This window comes from Periplaneta americana, chromosome 6, assembly GCF_040183065.1.
Source record: "Periplaneta americana isolate PAMFEO1 chromosome 6, P.americana_PAMFEO1_priV1, whole genome shotgun sequence".
NCBI lineage: Eukaryota > Metazoa > Arthropoda > Insecta > Blattodea > Blattidae > Periplaneta > Periplaneta americana.
In genome coordinates, this window is record NC_091122.1 from 26,819,139 (window position 1) to 26,841,198 (window position 22,060).

The following is a 22,060-nucleotide window of genomic DNA, read 5'->3' on the forward strand; positions in this document are numbered from 1 at the left end:
TGTGAAAGGATCTTCCTGTCTGTCCTATGTAAAAATGTGGTTAACTATTGCATTTTAATTTGTAAACTCCAGTTGAATTATATTTATTTGAATATTTAATGTGATTATTTAGGTATTTCTGTGTTGTATTATTTGTTTTGTATGCTATCTTGTATTTTAGTTTTCTGAATGAAGTTGCAATTTTGTGAGAATACAATAGCATACCCACAACATATACTTAACACACAATTGCAGTTCAATACACACACATTATTCGACGTCATAATACATCATAACACACAAACAGCCAGCCCCCACCATAGGAACAACACACCCCCATCCCTACCATCGACAACTGCACATCGCAGAGTCAAGATCACCAGTGGTTCAAGAGACACTGGAGATGACGTGACATAGCGTTGAAACGGGCCGTCTGTCGAAGGTATATGCCTTTTTTTTTTAACAATTTTACACTTTTTTAACGTAAGACTAAGTAAATTTTATGGAAACATAAAGTCTTTTCCTGATTGTAAACATTAAATAGGCTACTGAAAAACTTTGCGAGACACAGGGACACGGTTTTCAGCAAATGATGCCTCAACCTTCCAACGTTTTGGTGGACACACTTCAATATGTGCTCCGTTTATTGTGTCTGTTGATTTTTTCGAAAATGTGAAAAATTTTGCAGATACGGCTGCAGTTCGCCGCGTGTAAAGTTCAAATCATGCAAGATTTGTTGCTAGGCGACCGTCCCAGAAGTGGTATTTGCTGCGGATATTCAATGACTATCTTAAGCAAGTTTTTTTTCTATGATGAGGCAGTTTTCACCTGCTGAAATCCTACACAAAATGGTTGCAGTATATGGGGAAACATGCCTAAGAAAAATGAGCTGGAAAGGATTAATGTGCGAGGTTCCATTTTGGCCTAACATCTCTACAGGACAATCCACGACCAAGGCAAGCACTCAAGATTATCACGCCAAATTTAATTCAACTATTGAATATGAAAATAAACAATGAGCTTGGAAATACCAGCAACCAGCACACATCTCCTGACAGCCCAGATTTAACTCACTGCGACTTTCACTTTTATTTTATTCATTTATTTTTTTTAGATTTAAAAAGAAACCTGGACGAAACTGCATTTCTCTCGGATGAAGTAGAGCAAAATTCTGTGTAACACTGGTTCACTTCAAGGCCACCGGTTTTGTATTAAACGCGAAATTTGATTCATATGCGATGGAAACATGTTACGGCATGGTGTCTTTCTTAAAATTTGTGCAACGGTGCTTGAAATAAATGCCATTTTCCTTACCACAGACATGGTGTTTCTTGACACGGGGGCTATTCCTCCAGCCGTGAGGCAGAATCCTTTGTTTGCCATGATCAGCATCATCAATACAGCATTTTGTTGTTTTTTATTAGCTCCTACCCAGTTACAAAACCATATGCTGTTTTTAAGGTCATCCACCTAAAAGAGAATAAATATACTGTGATAGAACTTGAAATAATAACAAACTATCTTTGTAGAGAGCCATTCCTAAAAGTAGATCTTCCAACTCTAGGGAAGTGTGTTAAAAATTCTCTATTATGTGGTAGCTTGGGAAAGTAATTTTAACACGTGTGCGAAAATTGCTTTTAACACTGACTTTGAAATGTTTGTAAAGATTGCCAGTTGTTTCCTACCAGATGTCCCACGATCGCAATCGATCAATAAAGCTGTTGAAAACAATACCAGGCCTACTTTTAAAAATTATTAATATTTTTTTATTTGTTTTTAAACCTATACAAATTAAACAAATTTCTTCTACAACTATTTTTACTGATACCATAACTTTTTACGACTAGTAACACTTACTTACTGGCTTTTAAGAAACCCGGAGGTTCATTGCCGCCCTCAAATAAGCGCGCCATTGGTCCCTATCCTGAGCAAGATTAATCCAGTCTCTACCATCATATCCCAACTCCCTCAAATCCATTTTAATATTATCTTCCCATCTACGTCTCGGCCTCCCCAAAGGTCTTTTCCCCTCGGGCCTCTCAACTAATACTCTGTATGCATTTCTGGATTCGCCCATATGTGCTACATGCCCTGCCCATCTCAAACATCTGGATTTAATGTTCCTAATTATGTCAGGTGAAGGATACAATGCATGCAGCTTTGCATTGTGTAACTTTCTCCATTCTCCTGTAACTTCATCCCTTTTAGCCCCAAATATTTTCCTAAGAACCTTATTCTCAAATACCCTCAATCTCCGTTCCTCTCTCAAAGTGAGAGTCCAAGTTTCACAACCATACAGAACAACCGGTAATATAACTGTTTCATAAATTCTAACTTTCAGATTTTTTGACAGCAGACTAGATGACAAAAGCTTCTCGACCGAATAATAACAGGCATTTCCCATATTTATTCTGCATTTAATTTCCTCCCGAGTGTCATTTATATTTTTGTTACTGTTGCTCCAAGATATTTGAATTTTTTTCATCTACGACTAGTAACACTCTTTAAAGAATTTACGGGAATCGATTAGGATTTGAGATATTGTCTGTCTGAATTATTAATGGGAAGTATATTTTCGCTGTACTTACTTTGTACATTCTTTATCTTTCATCACGCCATAACCCTGTTGTATGGAATAGTGTTTTCTCTCTCTCTCTCTCTCTCTCTCTCTCTTTCTTGTGTAGCTTTACTTTATATATAGTGTATTTTTTTTCTCTGTCTGTTTCTATTATTGTATTTGTATTCCTGGTGTTGTGGAAGAGAAGGCCTGATGGCCTTAACTACACCAGAATAAATAAATAAATAAACAAGTGAATAAAAAATAAATGAATGAATGAATAAATAAATAAATAAATAATCAATCATATTATTCCTTGATGTTGCTGGCAATAATTCCAATGTTAGACCTACTCTCCCTGCAGTTTCTGATATATTGGGTTGATGCAAACGTTAGTAGCGTTTTTTCGCTGTCACAGAATTTTTTATTTGAGGTAGAAGACAGAATTTAGTCATTAATTTATTCTCCTACATTATCTGTAACTCTCTGCCGACGCTGGGGTGGTTTTTCGATACTGAATCTGAAGAAATCTGATGGTTTGAAGTTAAAGAAGTTGTCAAGGCAAGTTTGTAGGGGAGAGTCGGGTAGTATCGGACATCGGGTAATATCGGACAGTGAGTTTCTTTCATCTACCACACGATGATAGTACCTGATTGACATGGTTACATTTCTTTGATGTCGCATAGAGAAACGTAACCATGTCAATCAGGTACTATCATCGTGTGGTAGATGAAAGAAACTCACTGTCCGATATTACCCGATGTCCGATACTACCCGACTCTCCCCTAAAGTTTTTCATTATGAAAAGAGTTACCTTGAAAATTGTTGGATAAGCAAAGGAATAGGTGGAAATCTGGGGGCTCAAGATCGGCAGAATATGGGGGATGTGGAATCACCTTCCAACTAAGATCCTGGATAGCTACTTTCGTCATGTTAGTAGAGTGCATGCGTACATTATCGTATTGTAGCAGCACTTGATGTAGTTTTCCCGGTCGTTTTTCTTAAATTTCGGCCGCAATACATCTGAGTTGTTGGCAATAAATACCAGGGGTTCTGGTTACGTTCCTGGGAAACAATTCATAATACACAACGCCTTCTTTATCACACCAGATACATAACATCGTCATCTGTCGTTTGGCACTTACTTCTGTACGGGATGTTGGTTTTTTTTTGTTAGGCTCAGCCATTCATTTTTTATGTTGACATAATGGCACTATTTTTCATCACCAGTAAAAATGTTGGATAGGAATGGTGGATGTTTTCACGAGCTAATCGCTGACGAGCAAGCGTACGGTATCCATACAACCGATTTTTGAACCTTTCCAATGTAAATGTCACACGATGGCTGACTGGTCACAATTCATCACATCTGCCATTTGACTGACGTAAATATCATGTCATAAGGCTTTCAGAATGTCTTCATCAAAGGCCGATTGTCTTCCTGAACGTGGCAAATCACTCACGTCAAAGTGGTCCTCTTTGAAACGACAGAACCATTTTCGTGCAGTGCTTTCTCCGATGGCATTCTCTCCGTACAGGCACAAATGTTTCGAGCCGCTACTTCTGCCTCTGCTCCTCTACTAAACTCAATCAGAACAATATGTCGGAAGTGTTTTTTCTTTTCATTTGACACTCCATCTTCTTTAGCCCACCCATAGAACAAACTTTCTTGAAATCCACTACATTCAATAATAATAATAATAATAATAATAATAATAATAATAATAATAATAATAATAATAATAATGGTTTATTTTAACTGGCAGAGTTAAGGCCATTCGGCCTTCACTTCCACTCAACCAGTATGATAGAAAATTACTACAATGCTATGAATATAACATAATTAATACAATACAATTGAAAGCAATATAATACTGCAATACAAGACAATATAACACATAATTAATATAATACAATGACAATTCTTTACATCTTCACAACACCAATAAAATAATTATGTAATAATAATAATAATAATAATAATAATAATAATAATAATAATAATAATAATAATAATAACAGTAATAGTAATGATAGTCATACCTAAATTAAGTTAAATTATTAAACTCGATCACAATAATTACTATAACTTCAATTTGACTGCGCCGTAAGAAATCGACTAGCTTTTCTTGAAAGTGGTTATTGTCTGGTAGCCCCTTATCTTCTGAGGTAGAGAATTCCATTCACGGGGGACTGGGACAGTAAAAGAGGATGAATAGTGGGATGTTCTGTGGGTAGAAATTGCTAGGATTTGGCTCTCCTGTGACTTGGTGTTTAGATTGTGATTGGAGGATAAGTAGTTAAACCGGGAACGAAGATAATTTGGAGTAGAAGTGTGGAGAATTCGAAACAGAAGAGAGAGCGAATGAAGTGTTCTACGGTTACTAAGTTGCAGCCAGGATAAAGATTTGAACGAGGGTGTAATGTGGTCAAATTTGTGAGCATTGCTGATGAATCTGACACTCATATTGTGCACACGCTGCAGCTTGTTCGAAAGGTCAGTTGTCAGTCTGTAAGTATTACGTCGCAATAGTCAAACAGTGGTAGTACGAGGGTTTGCACTAAAGTCTGTTTTAATTCTGGCGGGAGAAAGTTTCTGAATGGGTTAAAAGAATGCATGGTATAGCACACTCTCGTGGATATTTCTTTTATTTGGCATTCCCAATTTAAATTCATTCAAGACTTATTTACAAGCACAAAACAACAATAACAAATGAAAAAGACAAACAATAAACATTGTACTAACAACGCAGTGATATGATGACGAACAAAAACGCTATAAACGAATATTTCTTCCGGTTCACCTTCACAAGTATTCATTTTCTAACTCGGGTTAAGCCTGCTTATCCAGTGTTGTGCTCGCGCGTAGGTTCGATTCCCACTTGAGCTGATTATCTGGTTGGGTTTTTCCCGAGGTTTTCCCCAATTGTAAGGCGAATGTCATGTAATCTATGGCGAATCCTCGGCCTCACCTCGTCAAACACCATCTCGCTACCACCCATTCCATCGACGTTAAATAATCCAGTAAATGATACAGCGTCCTTTAATAACCGAGGAAATAATTCGGTTTTAAACTTCAGCCACAATATTAAAAAAATATACCTTCAGATGGCATTAAATGCAACACTTGTCATGGTGAAGAATACTGTAACTGCAGTTTATAAATTTGCCTCCGGGTATCAGTTCCAGCACTGCATTTCTGGGTATAAATATTGTATCTTTACATTAACCATTTCAATGGAACACTCTCCCTGATCTCAATACAAGTTCCTTTTCTGTTTTGTTCATATCCATGCTGTAGGCCTATTATGTTGCAAGTTGACTGGTACAGGGACATCATTTTATTTTTACTTCAATTTTTATTGTACCTGAGTTTTTTAATGTACTTCACTCCCACCCCTTCTACTAATGAAGTTCCAACTCCACACAGAGCCAAGACAGCAGATAGTAAGCAGTACTGAGTTACTGAGTATAGTACGTTCCAGAAATATGTTCGCGTTTTCCAGTGACGAAAGAGCTTTCAATATTAATCATATTTTCGCACAGGTACTGTCCGTTTGCCTACGTCGCATCCCGATTTCCCCCACCTGCTTCTGCTCGCCCCTCTGTAAGAGCTGGGCTGTCTTAGCTCTTTTCTGAAAACATTAATTTCTCTTAGGAATTGGGCGTTTACGTAATATTATACAGCTGTTTAATTTAACTTAAATAAAAGGGCCTCGTTAAGTAATTAACTGTCACGTGATTTCCTCCCTTTCTACAATCATGCGGCATAACCACTTGGACGGACAGTAGCTAGCATGTCTGAGTAATTTTATATTTTCGGGTCGGGCAGAAGTGAAGATCGAATTAACAGTACGTAGAGTAGATATAGAATTATTTCAACATGAGTTGCTAGTACGAAGGACGAAACTGGCAATTGGAATTAGATGCAATAGTCTATAGTGCGATAATATGCACAAAAGAACTGAAGCCTGTATCGAAATGAACGGCCACCATTTTCAAAATTGTGTTTAAATATTCATATTATGATTATTTTTCAATTTAACTTCTTCCTCTATATTGTACGCTAATGTGCTGTAGACAGTATAATATACACCGCATAATGGATAACTCACTTCGTGAGTAAAAACACTTATTCTTAATACAGTACTGTACTTTGATTAAAAAAAAACCTAATGAAAATTATCAAACTCAAAATCGCGATATTTCCTAGTTTACGTAAATGGATGAACTACTTTTCTTCCTTCCTATACCTAGTAGAGTGATTTGTGTTTTACGCCAGTATCATCGAACTTCAGTCTTGGAGGGGGGAGCAAGCGGTGTTTCCGGTTCTCTAAAGGTATAGACAGGTTAATATTAAAAATGTTAGTAAAAATAAAATGATGTCCCTGTACTACTGTCCGTTACTCAGGAGAAGACGAGCGGAAAGAATGTGACCTTCTTGACTATCGCTGTTGATTATTATAAACATCGCTCAGATAAGCATCCCAGTAGCCAGGTTATTACTCGTGCAGGAAACATGAGTAACAATGCGTATGGAAATCAAAGCTAAGTTGAACAGAAGGAGACCTAATTTTTCCGCTTACTGCAGTACAAATATTGCACGTGTTGTCGTACGTTATCTGTTCACATCCCTTCCTCCTCAGTCCGCTCTCGTCTTCTCCTGAGTCACCGACAGTACTCCGTGTTAGGGCCTAGAGCAGTGGTGGGCAAAATGAACGCAACCCACAAGACAGGATTTAAATGGCAACTACATTCTGTAGGAGGGGTTGCACTCTACAGTGCATTGACGGATTTACAGACAGTTGCGCCACTACACTCCTACCTACCATATGTAATTAGAATAGTCCATTCACGTGATATTTAATTAATCATTTTTCAAAGCAATTTCTTCGAAACTGCGATTTATATCTGTGCATGCCATTTTCAGTTGCGCAAGGAGACGAGCATCGCTTAAGCGAGATCTGTGGCTGGACTTAATAAATTTCATTCTAGAAAACAACTGATCGCAATGGTAGGTTGATGATATACCGTCATTTCCCATAACTATGGTCCTGGAACACAACTGTGGTCCACGATACAACCATTCAAAGATCATTGTAGAAGTAACATAGACCGTTCGTAGATAGCTGCAGTGACTTGAATTAAACTACAGTACAGCAAGGATATAGATAAACGAGGTACTACGTTATGGAGTACAAAATTTGAATAGTTGTATCGTGAACAATAGTTATTTTCCAGGACCATATTTATGGGAAATGACTGTACTCGTTATTTTTGAAGCAAACTGTCTAAGCAGTGGATATGTAGTACTGGACAGCTTTTAAAAAAATTTTAACCCCCAGTAGATCTTCACATTCTGCTTCCAAGAAGCCATCATTCTGCAAATCCAATACCTCTAACTGCAATTCTGGGATAACATCTTCAATTTAAACATGATTTGAGTAGCAAAAATATTGAAATCTTTCTCCATCCTTTGAAAATCACTGAATCTGTGTTCTTTGAACTCGTATAACAGGTGATCTACTTTAAGAATGTACATATTTAAGTTCGCGTCCTGAATATTTGTAACTGATCCTAAACATGAGAAATGGAAGAACCGCCTTTCTTGTAAGTGTGATATGCTCTCGATTCATGTGATTGTGCGAAAGATATTGTGTCACTAATGAAGCTCCGAAGTACAGCAATGCAGTATAATCCGCCACGTACACGCGCAGTATTTTCATGAAGTGGGGGAAGGGGAAGGTAGGGGATAAGTTTGATGCTTTGCTGAGGTCTGACGTCACTGCGGCAATGCCGCAGGAATGTCCATCATTGGCCTAGGGCATTATGCCTATATTTTGCTTTTTTCTTGCTTTTCCAGTTATTATATGCTATACCATGCTATATATGTTATTATGCTACACCATGCATTCTCTTAACCCATTCAGAAACTTCTTCCCGCCAAAATTAAAACAAACTTTAGTGCAAACCCTCGTACTACACTGTTTGACTATTGCGACGTAATACTTACAGACTTGACAACTGACCTTTCGAACAAGCTGCAGCGTGTGCACAATATGTGTGTCAGATTCATCAGCAATGCTCACAAATTTGACCACATTACACCCTCGTTCAAATCTTTATCCTGGCTGCAACTTAGTAACCATAGAACACTTCATTCGCTGTCTCTTCTGTTTCGAGTTCTCCACACTTCTACTCCAAATATCTTCGTTCCCGGTTTAACTACTTATCCTCCAATCACAATCTAAACACCAGGTCACAGGAGAGCCAAATCCTAGCAATTTCTGCCCATAGAACATCCCACTATTCATCCTCTTTCACTGTCTCAGTCCCCCGTGAATGGAATTCTCTACCTCAGAAGATTAGGGGCTGCCAGACAATAACTACTTTCAAGACAAAGCTAAACAATTTCTTACTGGCGCAGACAAATTGAAGTTGTAATTATAATCATAATCGAGTTTAATGATTTATTTATATTTAGGTATGATTATTATTATTAATATTATTATTAGTACATAATTATTTCATTGGAGTGTTGGGAAGGTAAAAGAATTGTTATGTATTGTGTTGTATTAATTATGTTTTGCTCCTTAGCAATATAGTAATTTTGTATTTTTGTATCGCACTGGTTAGTGGAGGAGAAGGCCGAATGGCCTTAACTATGCCAGTTAAAATAAATCATCATTATTATTATTATTATTATTATTATTATTATTATTATTATTATTATTATTATTATTATTATTATTATAATCCTCCGTTTAGTCAGGTTTTACTTACAGAATTAATTTTCAACTACAGTACGCCATTTTTAATAATTTCTTATATCTTCGTACTTATCATGCTTATCATTAATAAATATTTCCTTTCTACGAATATGAAATACGTAGCACGAAATATTCCTTGAAGTATTACCCGTGTTGTGATGGTTTCTCCAAGCATGCAGTATAGGGCCAGCAGCACTGGCATACAAAGGATCACAATCAGGACAAGGAACATGCTTTCCCAGTTACTCCAGTTCTGTAACACACAATTATACAGGAAGGCTCAGAAATAAACCAACAAAGTTTCTGGAATGTTATTTAATAAAAAAAAAACACAAAAGCAAACATTGTCAATCTTCTAACTTGAATAAATCTTGAGCTATCAAATAAACATAATTTGTGATTAGGCAGTGTGTTGTTGTACATGATGTCACAGTCTACTATATACAGAAGAACTTGGTTATAGCGACCTCGTTGTGTGCGACACCTCGCCTATAACGTCAAATATTCTGTGGTCCCAACTAATTCCCCATAAGACATAAGCTTTTGTACCTTGCTTAATACGACAAACGTATATGCGTCTACCTCGCATATAACGTCATTTTCAACCTCTGTTTGGAATAAGATTTTCTAAGAACCAAAGTATTTTAAGAAATATTTTGCTGAAATCTGGCAAATCCTTTACTGTTCCCTTCTATCATAGACCTCTGGAACGCAGGCAGATTCCCCATCCCATGGTAACCTGCCCGAATTCATGGGGTACTAATGGTACCTGCATGCGGTCAGTTTCGACAGGAAGTTTTCACTAAGTGCACGCATTTCAACGCAGTATGGCCACTAAAAGAAGTGAGTGACACTTTAGAAGCCATTAGAATTGTGAACATTTCTATGGAGCTAGAGGAGGGAGCAGTGAAATTGCAACTGAAATTATGAACATAGAATTTAATTTAGAAAATGTATATTGGGAAAGTAGGAGACAACAAAGTAAAATGGCTGATTACTTCACTCCTAAGTAAGGAAGTGTGGTAATGAACAAACTGTAATACAGAAAACTATATTTATAATTGTACGTGTATTTTATTGTGTTATGTTATGCTTAAAAGTGAATACACAAATCTAAAGTAAGCCTAATTGTGTTTATTATTTTTCATTTTCCACCTCACTAGATTGATAATATGAATCTCGGTTACTACGACACTCGTTTATAACAACATAATTTTCAAGGTCCCTTGGGTGTCGTTATAACCAAGTTCTACTGTACAGCCACGAAGCTTGGGGTGATTTTTTGCAAATCTCGCTATAGTTGCTAGCCGCTTGGAGCGCTGTGAGTACTAGGAACAATAGACTGTGTCACTGCCATCGTGATCTAATACAGGCCGTAAGGCAGACCATGTGACTCGCTTAACCCGATCACGAAGGGCGGCCTTTCAACCATATAAATTAGTTGGAGTGCATAAATAGTAACATATATTTCTCTAAAATGTAGTGTAATTCCATTAATACAATTTAAAACAATGATTATGCGACACTTCAGACATAAGTCACTTGCGAGTTAAGATGAAATATTATTTATTGTGTGAAAATTACGTTGTTCGTATGTGTAATACCTGCCTTTATTTCGATTAAATAATGCGAAATTCTTGTACATTTATTAATGCACGAATCAATAATTTTCAATTGCACCGCACGGATATTTAGATATGTTGAAATTATAGGTTATGTTTACTGTCCCAGTTGCCCCTTTCTGTCTAAATGTAGTGATCTCCAATGCCTTGTCATTCATATGAAAATTATAGGTTATGTTTACTATATTTAACTTATATTCCTAAATTCGCAATCATACATTATAATTAAGCATAATGTCATGTATGATACCCCGGACATTCAATTTGTCTGTATTTTAATACTACAATTGAGTACTGAATTATTGTATTTATCTACTATCTAAGAGACGAAGTAACACAATTGTACGTACACTAATTTCATAGCAGTGGTATGGTAAATGTTTTGTCTAAAATTAAGGAAGGTAGATGGGCTAAATTGAAATCACAATATAAATTCTTTTTTATTAAACCTCAAAATAGCTTCCATTCTAAACTTGGAAATGTTGACGCGAACAGATTATGTTAACATGTAAAATTCTCATCACATTAACATAACACAGTTTTGTAATTATTTCTGCAACATATTATGCAACAAGTAGTAGACGGAACTTATGGACACATTACACTAAATAAAGCTTAGCAATGATAAGCAATAAAGTTATAATATAATATTTCACTGAGCTCCATACACTGAAATAGAAAACTCGAACAACTAGATTGAAAAAGCATTGACTGTGCCGCATTTCGCATTGTTGTGAAAAGCTATGTAAACTGTGAAATGTTCGTTATCGGTTGTAATAAATGTAAATGGCTAAAATACAATAATTTGAATAATAGTATGGGACAAGGAGACGTTTGTAGTACTATAAATTGTAAGAAAAATAGGTTAGAGTTATCCTTCTTCCGAAAGATCCAGGAAGCTGAGTTAATAGAATATAATATATATTTTATGAAAATAATATATAAACCTTATGATTTTTCATATTTCAATAGTGGAAGGAAGGTGTTAATTTTTTCAAAAGAACACGATATCGAAAGTACAATACATTTTATGGTCTGTTAGGGAAAGAGTCTGTGATGAGGCGATAGTAGCGATCCTGGTGGTGAGCAACTATCTATGGATGCATATTTCAAATGTTTATGTTTGCATATTTAGTAAGTATTAAGCTTCGTGACTCTATATACTGGACTGTGCTAATATGTTTTGACCATTTGTTTACTGCCTGGCATGGAACTGTTCAACTTCTAATTTGCCGCGGAATGAGAGAACAGCTCTCCATACAATGCCTAATCACTCTGTGTTTGTTTGAATTTTCCACTTTTTTTTTTAAATACTTGAAAGTATGCAATCATTTGCGCGAAAAGAAACAAGACGTTACTGATATCAATCCAGCAGATTTTTGGCGGTGGAGTTATTTAAGAGACCGATGGCCAGTTTCTCCAAGTAATGTTTAATTTGGCCTAACTAGTGTTAAATTAACAGCCTGTTTATTTTTAACGTTTTGTTAATGTATTTTCCATTTCTTCAACATCGTTTTGTTTAAAACAACCAACACTTAAGTATAACAGTCGTTAACACTATCTTAACCACTCAATAGCAGTTGTAATGATTTTGCTCATGTAAGGCACTTTTTTATTGGCTGATATTATTCTTTAAATTCTGTATTGTAGAGTAAGTCATGAACATGTATAAAATCATAACCTAGTAGAGTAGGCCATGGCCGATAAAGAAGAAGACAAATGAAGTTGTAGGTGACTACTATCAGTGCTGCTCATCGAAGTGACTACTACCGCGGAGGAATCGGAGATTACGAATAAAGCTCTCCACCGGTGATCTCCGATACTACCGTAGGTGGAACAGGGAACATACGGAGGGATGCGGTAGTTCGGAGCGAAGCGACAGTTAGCTCAAGGACGACCGGCGCGTACGGACTGACGGTAGTTGTGAGTGGAATAAAATGGCACCAAATTGGATATCCGTCGCATGGAGATTCTTTAATTTAGTTGAAGGTAGTAATAAAGTCGCACGCTGTAAACTTCGTGGGTGAATTTACTCTAAGGGTGGTGGAACTTCGAATTTGTTAGACCATTTGAAGCGATCGCACAATCGCGAACTTGATGAAAACAATTACGCAAAACATTTGATACGATTTCTTTTTAAATTGTTTTAGTGCTATTGTTCCCAAAGGCTAACAGTCTGGGAAAAAGTCTTGAAATTTCTCTAAAACGTAACTTTCGAGGCAATAAAAACATATGAAACAAGACGACTTGAGTTATATTTTGCTGTTTAGACAACTTGAGTTATATTTTACTGTTTGAATTAAAATATTTCTGAATGAAACTAAAGAAACATGTAGTAATAATGTAATTACAATTATTATTAAGTTGATACCCACTTATATTTTTATTACAGAGCAAGAGTGGCGCGTTTTAGAAGAGGCAGTTCAAATACTGACACCCTTTAACACAATAATCACAATCCTGTCCGGTGAAGAATATGAATAAATTATGTTGGACAGTAAACTTTATCCCATTGATAGCCCACGTTTCTTTTGTTTCATTCCGAAGCTCTCTTAATATATTTTACGTTAACTAAACCGATTAGAATAATAATTGACGAACCCTGTTTGCGATTAAACGAGAGTTTCTAGGAGAATTAAAGTATAAATGTTTACATTAGCTACTGAAAAGCTTTACTTCTGCGTTAGTTTTGCAGTTAGATTGAATGTTATTAATTTGATCAATGACATAAAACTAATACGGCTTTCCAGATATACTATGAATTTCAAAACTAGAAAAAAAAAATCTGTCAGCTAACGTAGCACTTTAAGCAACACAAAAAAAGAGCCGAAGAAAGAGAGAGAGATTAACATAAAAGAGAGATTAAACAACAACAAATTAGAACTTATTTTAAAAGATACGCGGACGTCAGCGGACTCGAATCACTACCTGATCCGATTAAAGGAATGCTCAGCGGAAAGTGTATGTCTGCGCCACAGCACATATACAACCTGCGCGGCATCAATCGGAGGTAACCGGAGGTCTCCGATTGAAAGCTCGTAAACAACCGCTCCGGAGAGAACCTAATCATAAGTAGCACTAACTACTATTGAATAATAATATTATTACAAATTGAGGTTATATTACCAATGCTAATAGACGACTTCCAAAGAAATGACTTTTGCTGAAAACTTTTTAATATAATACTGACTGTGTATTTTGAAACACTATTGACATCGGCTATAATTAGTTGAAAAGAGCCAGTATCATAGAATCAAGAGTAAATAGTAGATGCTGAATTGGAGTAAGTGGTCTATTTCTGCTTGTAGGATTTCAAGTCTGGTTTAAATTTCTTGTAAATTTTGAGGCCTACTTGTTTTGAAAATCTATACTTTCACAAATTGAGTATCATGCATAGTATATAAATGATCATTCCTAGTTATCTTGCCACGTTGAGATCCCACATTTTCTAAACATTCAATAAATACTAGCACAGCATCAAAATAAATGTGATAATCAGTTCACTTTTGAAGATTATCATCCCTGTATTAGCTTCCTAAAGCGTCTTTTAAATGTTATGTTATCAGTCATTCACGAAACATTCCTTAAAGAGAGAAATAAAATATTATTTTCACAACTTCTGTTTGAACAGCTGTGATGTCATCTGCCATATTTAACTATCTGTCAAATGAATTAGCTGCATAAAATTCTACATTTGAAATTAACAATCTGTTAAGCAAAACTAGTGTTGAAGACATGAAAAAACTATATTTAACAAACTGTTTATAGTTTAACATTCGTTAAATGTTCTAACAATACTTTGAGAAACCGGCCACGAATTTTTTTACACTAATCCTACGGCTACCGACGAACTTAAATATGCAATTTCGCAACAAATTGAAGATATACCATCAGATATATTAGTAAATGCTGTTTGTGCGAGATCGTGCGTATTTGCTTGGTTTCCGCACAAAACCAATCCGCGGAAAGTCTAAAATTCCACATTCAGTATTCCCAACCTAACACACATAACAATTTCCCTCTTCTTTCCGCTTAAGTGACATATTGATGTTACTGCTTTAGGCTTTTAACATATTATTTTTAGAGACGTTCAATATAGTAATAATTATAAATTGGAAACTTACCACTGCAATTTCACCTAAATTGCACTGTTAATTATTGTTTTTAAATACAGTATTTGCAAAAATTAAGTAAACTCTACAACTCCACTAAAGTTACTGGTGGTGGTGCTCCAGTGACTCTGAATAACTGTACAAATATAACAATTAATTTCAATTTGCAGAATTAGATGTGAAAGATATTTTCCATTTCTAAACATCTCCTTGACCGGCAAAATTAAACCTGCCGATGTTATTACTGCAATATGTTATATAAATAATATTGTTAAAATATTAAAATGAAAAATAAATCATTACATAACCTTACCGTTTGTTTTAAGTTCGCATTTATAGACTGGTGGGGAGGGGAAGACAGACGTATATCACGGCCTGCTGGAGTATAGTAAACACAGAAAACATTTTAAAGCAACAATGTTGAAGATAGATATTTTTGTTTTGCAAATTTGCCGTCATTGAACAGACACAAAGATGGAGATTTCATTGCAACTAATTAGAAATTCCTCTTTCAGGTATGTAATAAACAATCTTCGCACAAAATAATGTACGATACACGAGCGGTATGTTTTCTTTCACCTCGAACATGAAAACTTCAACATACCGCTCTTCTAACGCATATTACTATTGTTGCTTGTTGAAGAACAAAATAGCGGACGTATTCAACATTTAAGCTGAACCCAATAAACGGTCTTAATTCTTAAAAAGGTTATGGCGACGTCAAAATATAACAATTTTGAATAATCTTATACGTTACATTACAGATGTAATCTTACTGTATAATAAGTGTTGGAACTATCGATCATCCTCCCTAATGCACATTTCACATCTTTCGAAAAGCTTTATAAGCTTATGTATTTGAATCCTACACACATGATCCATTTTATTCAATTTATGAACGACTGTTATTTAAGGTTTTGGTTTTAATAATTTCGTCGCTTTCCAAGCTTATGTCTTGGGACAACAGCCTCTTGATCTAATATAACGATTTCGTGGAAAAGTGCTCTAGAATGTAAAGTACGAGTATCTTAAGCAACTTATACTACTGTCTTACCGTGACCGCAGAGTAGGCAGCGAAACAAGTAGACCCAATTATGAGTATGAAGTGGCCCAATATCAGTGGATTGAGCAAATTTTCTAAACTATCCATGAAGCTGAAACAGCAATACAGGAGACAAAATAATTATATTCTATACAGGTCATAAATTTGAAATTCAGTACACTCTTGCTAATCTGACAATTTCTTGCACACGAGGATGCAGGATTAGAGTACCGGATTAATGAGAATGCTTAAAATATCATTAAATTTAATACAATAAGCTGGGCCAACTACTCTAAATCGAAACTAGAACATTGAACATGTGGCCGGCGGGTGTATACGTACGAGAGCCACTCCAAAAGTAATGCACATAATTTTTTTTTAAATTTATTTTTATTCCACACCTTTCCAATTTGTGGAGATCATAAATACATCCTTCCTGCTTGTATTCAAATTTGATTTAAGTCGTTCCCATGAGTGGCGCCATGATAGCACTCATTCAAGATGGCTGCTGTACTTGACATCCGTCGGAGACAACGTGCTTTAATCAAGTTCCTGTGCTGTGAGAATGAGAGAGTGAGAAACATTCACAAGAGGTTGAAAAAGGTGTATGGAGATGCAGCTGTCGATCGCAGTACGGTTAGTCGGTGGGCAAGCAGATTATCTGGTGAAAGAGGGCACGCCAATATTCGGGATACTCCTCGCAGCGACAGACCCTGCACTGCACGAACTGCTGACGATGTGCAGCTCGTTAACAACATGGTTGTGGCCAGTGGCGGTGCGTCAATAAGAGCACAAGAGCACGTGAACACCTTGTTTTCATTAATGCACGACTAGTTTTATTATTTGATACCGTATTGACGTAGTGGGGATGTATAATATCAGAATCGAGTATTTTAAACTTCCCGCATCTTGCATAAACTTCTTATGTAAAGTTGGCAACATCCGTTCACGTACAAGCCGTGCTCTTTTCGAGATGGTTACAGGAATTTCACGCATGCGCGGGAGAAAATTGTTTTTAGCTGGCCGCTTATGACTCGTCAAGAGCACAAAGCGTTAAGTGAACATGATGAGTATCTATCCTACAGATGTCAGGTGCATCGGTGCCTATCGTTCACGTGCTATATCTCGAGGAGGAAATTTAAAAGCCTGTAGATGTCAGCATCTGACTGTAGGAACGTTTACTGTACGTAGATGTGTGTGTGTGTGTACAGTGCTGCTACGAGAATGTAGTTTGTGAATTACTATACTTCAGTGTCGGCATAATAAAGTGTGTGTATGGCAGTGTATAATATTTAAGAATAATATTTACTGGCATGTATTTATAGTAATCAATCTATGCGAATGGGATTACAGTACTGGTATAGGCTATAGTGTATCAGTGTGTTGTGAATCAAAATATATTACTGAACACACGCGTTTGTAAATAACGGGACTGTGGCATGTATTCATTATTAACAAACGTAAACAATGGACTCTGTTCAATGAAATTTGGAACAGTAAAGAACTGGGTAAACTGGCTTACCAGGAAAAAATCGAAATAGAAAACTGAGTTTCATTATTATTACTATTATTATTAGTCAAAAGGTCTAGTTATCCACAATGGTTTTCTAACACCTTACGTAAACTTATTAGAAAGAAAGACCATGCACATAAAAAATATAAAAAATTAAAAACTGAATTTTATTATCAAACATTTTCCTACTATAGAAAACTTGTTAAATCTAAAATTAAATCGGATAAATTATCATGGCTTCAAAATATTAATGAAAATCTTAAAACGGAACCAAAAAAGTTTTGGAAATATGTTGAATCATTTCGGAAGACAGATAATTATTCCTCTGAATTAATTCTTAACGATAAACACATCACAGATCAGTTAGACATTGTCAATGCTTTTGCTGATCACTTCAAATCTGTTCAGACTAAACACAGCCATACATATGAAAACATTATTACGAATATAACAGACTCATTACCTATACCTAAAGTAACACATGATGACGTTCGTAAAGCAATTAAAAAACTTAAACCAACAAAAACAACTGGCACTGACGGTATTCCAAATTTTATAATTAAAGGATGCTCTAATATATTTATTCCTCTTTTAGCCCACATATTTAATATTAGTTTGAAAAATGGTGAATTTCCCTCACTATGGAAACAAGCTGCAATTATTCCTATATTTAAAAACAGAAAAAGAAATGATGTCAGAAACTACAGACCTATCTCGATCCTAAATAACTTTTCAAAAATTTTTGAAACCATTATTCACAGACATATATCGTTTTATGTGAAAAACAAGCTCAATTCTTCACAACATGGATTTACTAAAACTAAATCCACTGTCACTAACCTGGTCACATATCTAAATCAAATTGTACCAATAATTGAAACGCAGGGACAAACTGATTCAATATATTTTGATTTCAGCAAAGCTTTTGATGTAGTTCCGCACTATATCCTTCTTCATAAGTTAGGAAATATTGGCCTTTCTGTAAGCTACGTAAATTGGTTCGAAAATTATTTAAGTAATAGAGTTTCATGTGTAAGACTGTTTAATATACACTCTTATTCTTATAATATAAATTGCGGAGTCCCGCAGGGATCTACTTTAGGACCTCTCCTATTTATTATATTCATAGATGATATATGTAAAAGAATAAGTTCTGACTGTTTATTATTTGCAGACGATTTAAAAATTTTTCGTACAATCAAAAGTAGTACTGACTGTCAATCACTTCAATGTGACATTAATTCAGTCGCTAAATGGTCGGAAGACAATGGTATGAAAATTAACGTATCCAAAACTAATGTAATAACCTTTTCTAGAAAAACTTCTTCACTGAAATTTAATTATTATCTAAATAATTTACTAATTAACAGAACGGATTGCGTAAAAGATTTGGGAATATTCTTTGACAGTAAATTGTATTTTCATAGTCACGTTCATTACATTTACAATCACGCAATCAGAATGCTAGGAATAATACGGTCAATAACTTATTCTTTTTCCACGCCCGATTCTCTTTTAATGCTATACTATACATTGGTGCGATCGAAACTCGAATATGCATCTGTAGTTTGGAATTCGATTACAACTACGGACTCGGCTAAATTAGAAAATATACAAGGAAAATTTATATCCTTATGTTCATTCAGATTTCTGCCCATTAATTCCGGGTATAGTTATGAGAAAAAATGTGAATATTTTAATTGTCAAAATCTATATGCTAGACGCCTTTAGCTAGATTATCTGTTCTTTTGTAAAGTCCTCAAAAGTGATATATCCTGTGACTCTTTCTTAAACAATATTACCTTACGTATTCCAACAAAAGATATGAGAGCCCACAAACTTTTCTATATTAGAAATTCGAAATTTCTTTCACCAGTCTCCAGATGCATTAAAAATGCCAACATGCATGGCTGCGAATTCGATCCCTTCAATGTATAGACTTTATTTGCTCTTGGCAACGATTTATCATTTATGTATTATTTTAGGCATTATACTCAATTAACATTGTCTCATAGTATTCTTAGTTATCCATTCATCGTCATTATTGTAATTAATTGTAATTATATTTATGTGTAATAATTATTTTTGTTTTATGTTTTTTGTTATATTTGTGCTGAACTGTAATTGGCCACTGGCTGTTGTACAGCACATTAAATAAATAAATAAATAAATAAATAAATAAATAAATAAAATTATTATTATTATTATTATTATTATTATTATATGTCGTTTTCAATTTATATACGATTTTTTTCGATAGTGAAACATTGGAATCATGACATTTCATATTAGACTAAACGTACAATATCAAATTCTTTTCGATTTTTGAACCACAAAATTGTGAACACACATAATATTTTATCACGAGCCGCCACTGGTTGTGGCTGACAAACGCGTAACTGTGAAAGAATTGTCACTCTAAGTTGGAATAGGAGGAGCAAGTGTGTGCAGAATATTGAAATAGTTGGGGTTAAAAAGGTTTGTGTCAGGTGGGTTCCGAGGATGTTGACAGAAGCCTACAAAGAAACCGGAAAAAACAGTGTGTAGCGGACTTTTGGACCAGTATGAGAATGGTGGAGATGACTTTCTTACAAGAATTGTGACAGGAGATGAAACATAGCTCCACCACAGACCATGTCAGAAAATTGGATGAATAACACTGAAACTTCCGCCTTACAGTCCTGATCTGGCACAATGCGATTACCATCTCTTTGGTAAACTGAAGGAATCCCTTCGCGGAACGAGGTTTGAAGACGATGACTCCCTCGTGCATGCTGCTAAAAAGTGGCTCAGACGTGTTGGTCCAGACTTTTACCGTGCAGGTATACAGGCCCTCGTTCCAAGGTGACGTAAGGCAGTTGAAAGCGACAGAGATTATGTGGAAAAGTGGCATTTTGTTCCTAAAAGATGTATCTATATTCTGTGAGAATAGCAAAGCTGTAGGATAGAAATATAATTTTTAAATAAGGCCCGGTTTCTTCAATCTTTGTTAAATTATAACAGTGTGTTATTCCATTTTAACTATAAACTTAACAGTTCAAGCATTTCAACTACTGTTAGTACTAACAGGCTGTTAAAATCTATGTTAATTTAACTGCCCAATTTCATGCAGTTAAATCATTTAACTCTCTGTTAGCATATAAGTATCCAATATGGCTGGTGCATTAGATGCTGAACTTATATATCTGCATTATTTAGAAAATGATACCCATGAATACATAAACAGAGAGGATGATTTCTGTGATTTGACAGACCAGAAGTCCATACAAAGGTATAGGCTATTTTCTTCCAAGCCTCACTTTTCGCTTTCAACTTAGATCCGTTTGTTTGTTTATTCTCATTAATTGGTTTATACTGGGAAATAATTGCCAGCAGAAGGTTTCTTTCGAACGAAGAGAAATTAGTCCCAAGATTTCTTTTTGTTCCAGTGTTTTCCATTTCATAACAGCAATACCAATACGCCGCTCCACGCTATTGTGATACAGACGAGGAAAGAAGCAGAAATCAAACCTGAGAGAATAGAAAGACTTCTATCCTCTCTGAATCAAACAACGGAAACAAGCGAGAATCGCAATTGTCAGAGTTCAGAAAACAGAAGTGAGCCTATACTTGGTTATAGGTTATGGTTAAACTCTAGAATCTCTGGTCCTAACAGAGTTAACAAACAGAATGTTAAAATGTGAAATGTAAAGTCGAAGAAACGCAATATTTTTAACAGCAATTCATACTTTTAACTTACAGTTAATTAACGCTATGTTAGGTGCATTATAACAAAGGTTGAAGAAACCGGGCCTAAATGTTGTGCATTACTTTTGGAGTGACCCCCGTATGTAAGTATGTACGTGCATGGTAATGTAGTATGACACGTGACACCTGTGCAAATTTCCCTGAAAACTATTACAGTAGGAGTACACTAGGAGGCCGGATAACTAAGGATCGGCTTAGCGATAGACTAGTGCAAACATGTCAATTGACGCCCACAGGAGCAAGCGCGCGCTTTAGAGCCCAGGAGAGCCTGAGCGCTTTACAGCGGAAAGGAAAGAGACAGACGAAAGAGGTGGTATATGCCGCTTGGTCGAGCTATATTCAGGGATGGCCAGCACTGATTCAATAGATAAAGGGAAGAGAACTTATTAAAACTGTATCCATGTTAATTTTTAGATTTGCCTGAGAAATATAAGTGCATTATAAGAATGTAAGTTTTAATTTTAATGCTCATTTTTCACAAGTTTGATTTTTTTTATTCAAAAGAAATATTTTCTCAACTTTTCGTATAGAAAAGTGAAATTTTCAGGTATAGGTCTATTTATTTAGTAGCCTTACAGAATGTTTTCGTAAGTCTAATAAACCGTATATAGTATTACTGAAGATAGTGTATTCAAAATTTTGAAAATATTCGCATAGAAATTGTTTGTAAGGAAATGAATTAACAAAGCAACTACTGTTACATCATAAGCAAAAGATA

The 22,060-nt window shown here is 35.5% G+C and overlaps 1 protein-coding gene across 1 annotated transcript in view; it reads right to left on the bottom strand.

Moving 5' to 3' along the window:
• LOC138702185 (odorant receptor Or2-like) overlaps window positions 1-22,060 on the bottom strand; it is a 43,525-nt gene that overhangs the window by 2,606 nt on the left and 18,859 nt on the right. Inside the window, exons 4-6 of the mRNA XM_069829790.1 lie at window positions 16,095-16,194; window positions 9,455-9,559; window positions 1,294-1,449 (exon numbers count right to left, since the gene is read on the bottom strand). Of these exons, the coding sequence (XP_069685891.1) occupies window positions 1,294-1,449; window positions 9,455-9,559; window positions 16,095-16,194 (361 nt within the window). The remainder of the gene's footprint in view (window positions 1-1,293; window positions 1,450-9,454; window positions 9,560-16,094; window positions 16,195-22,060) is intronic.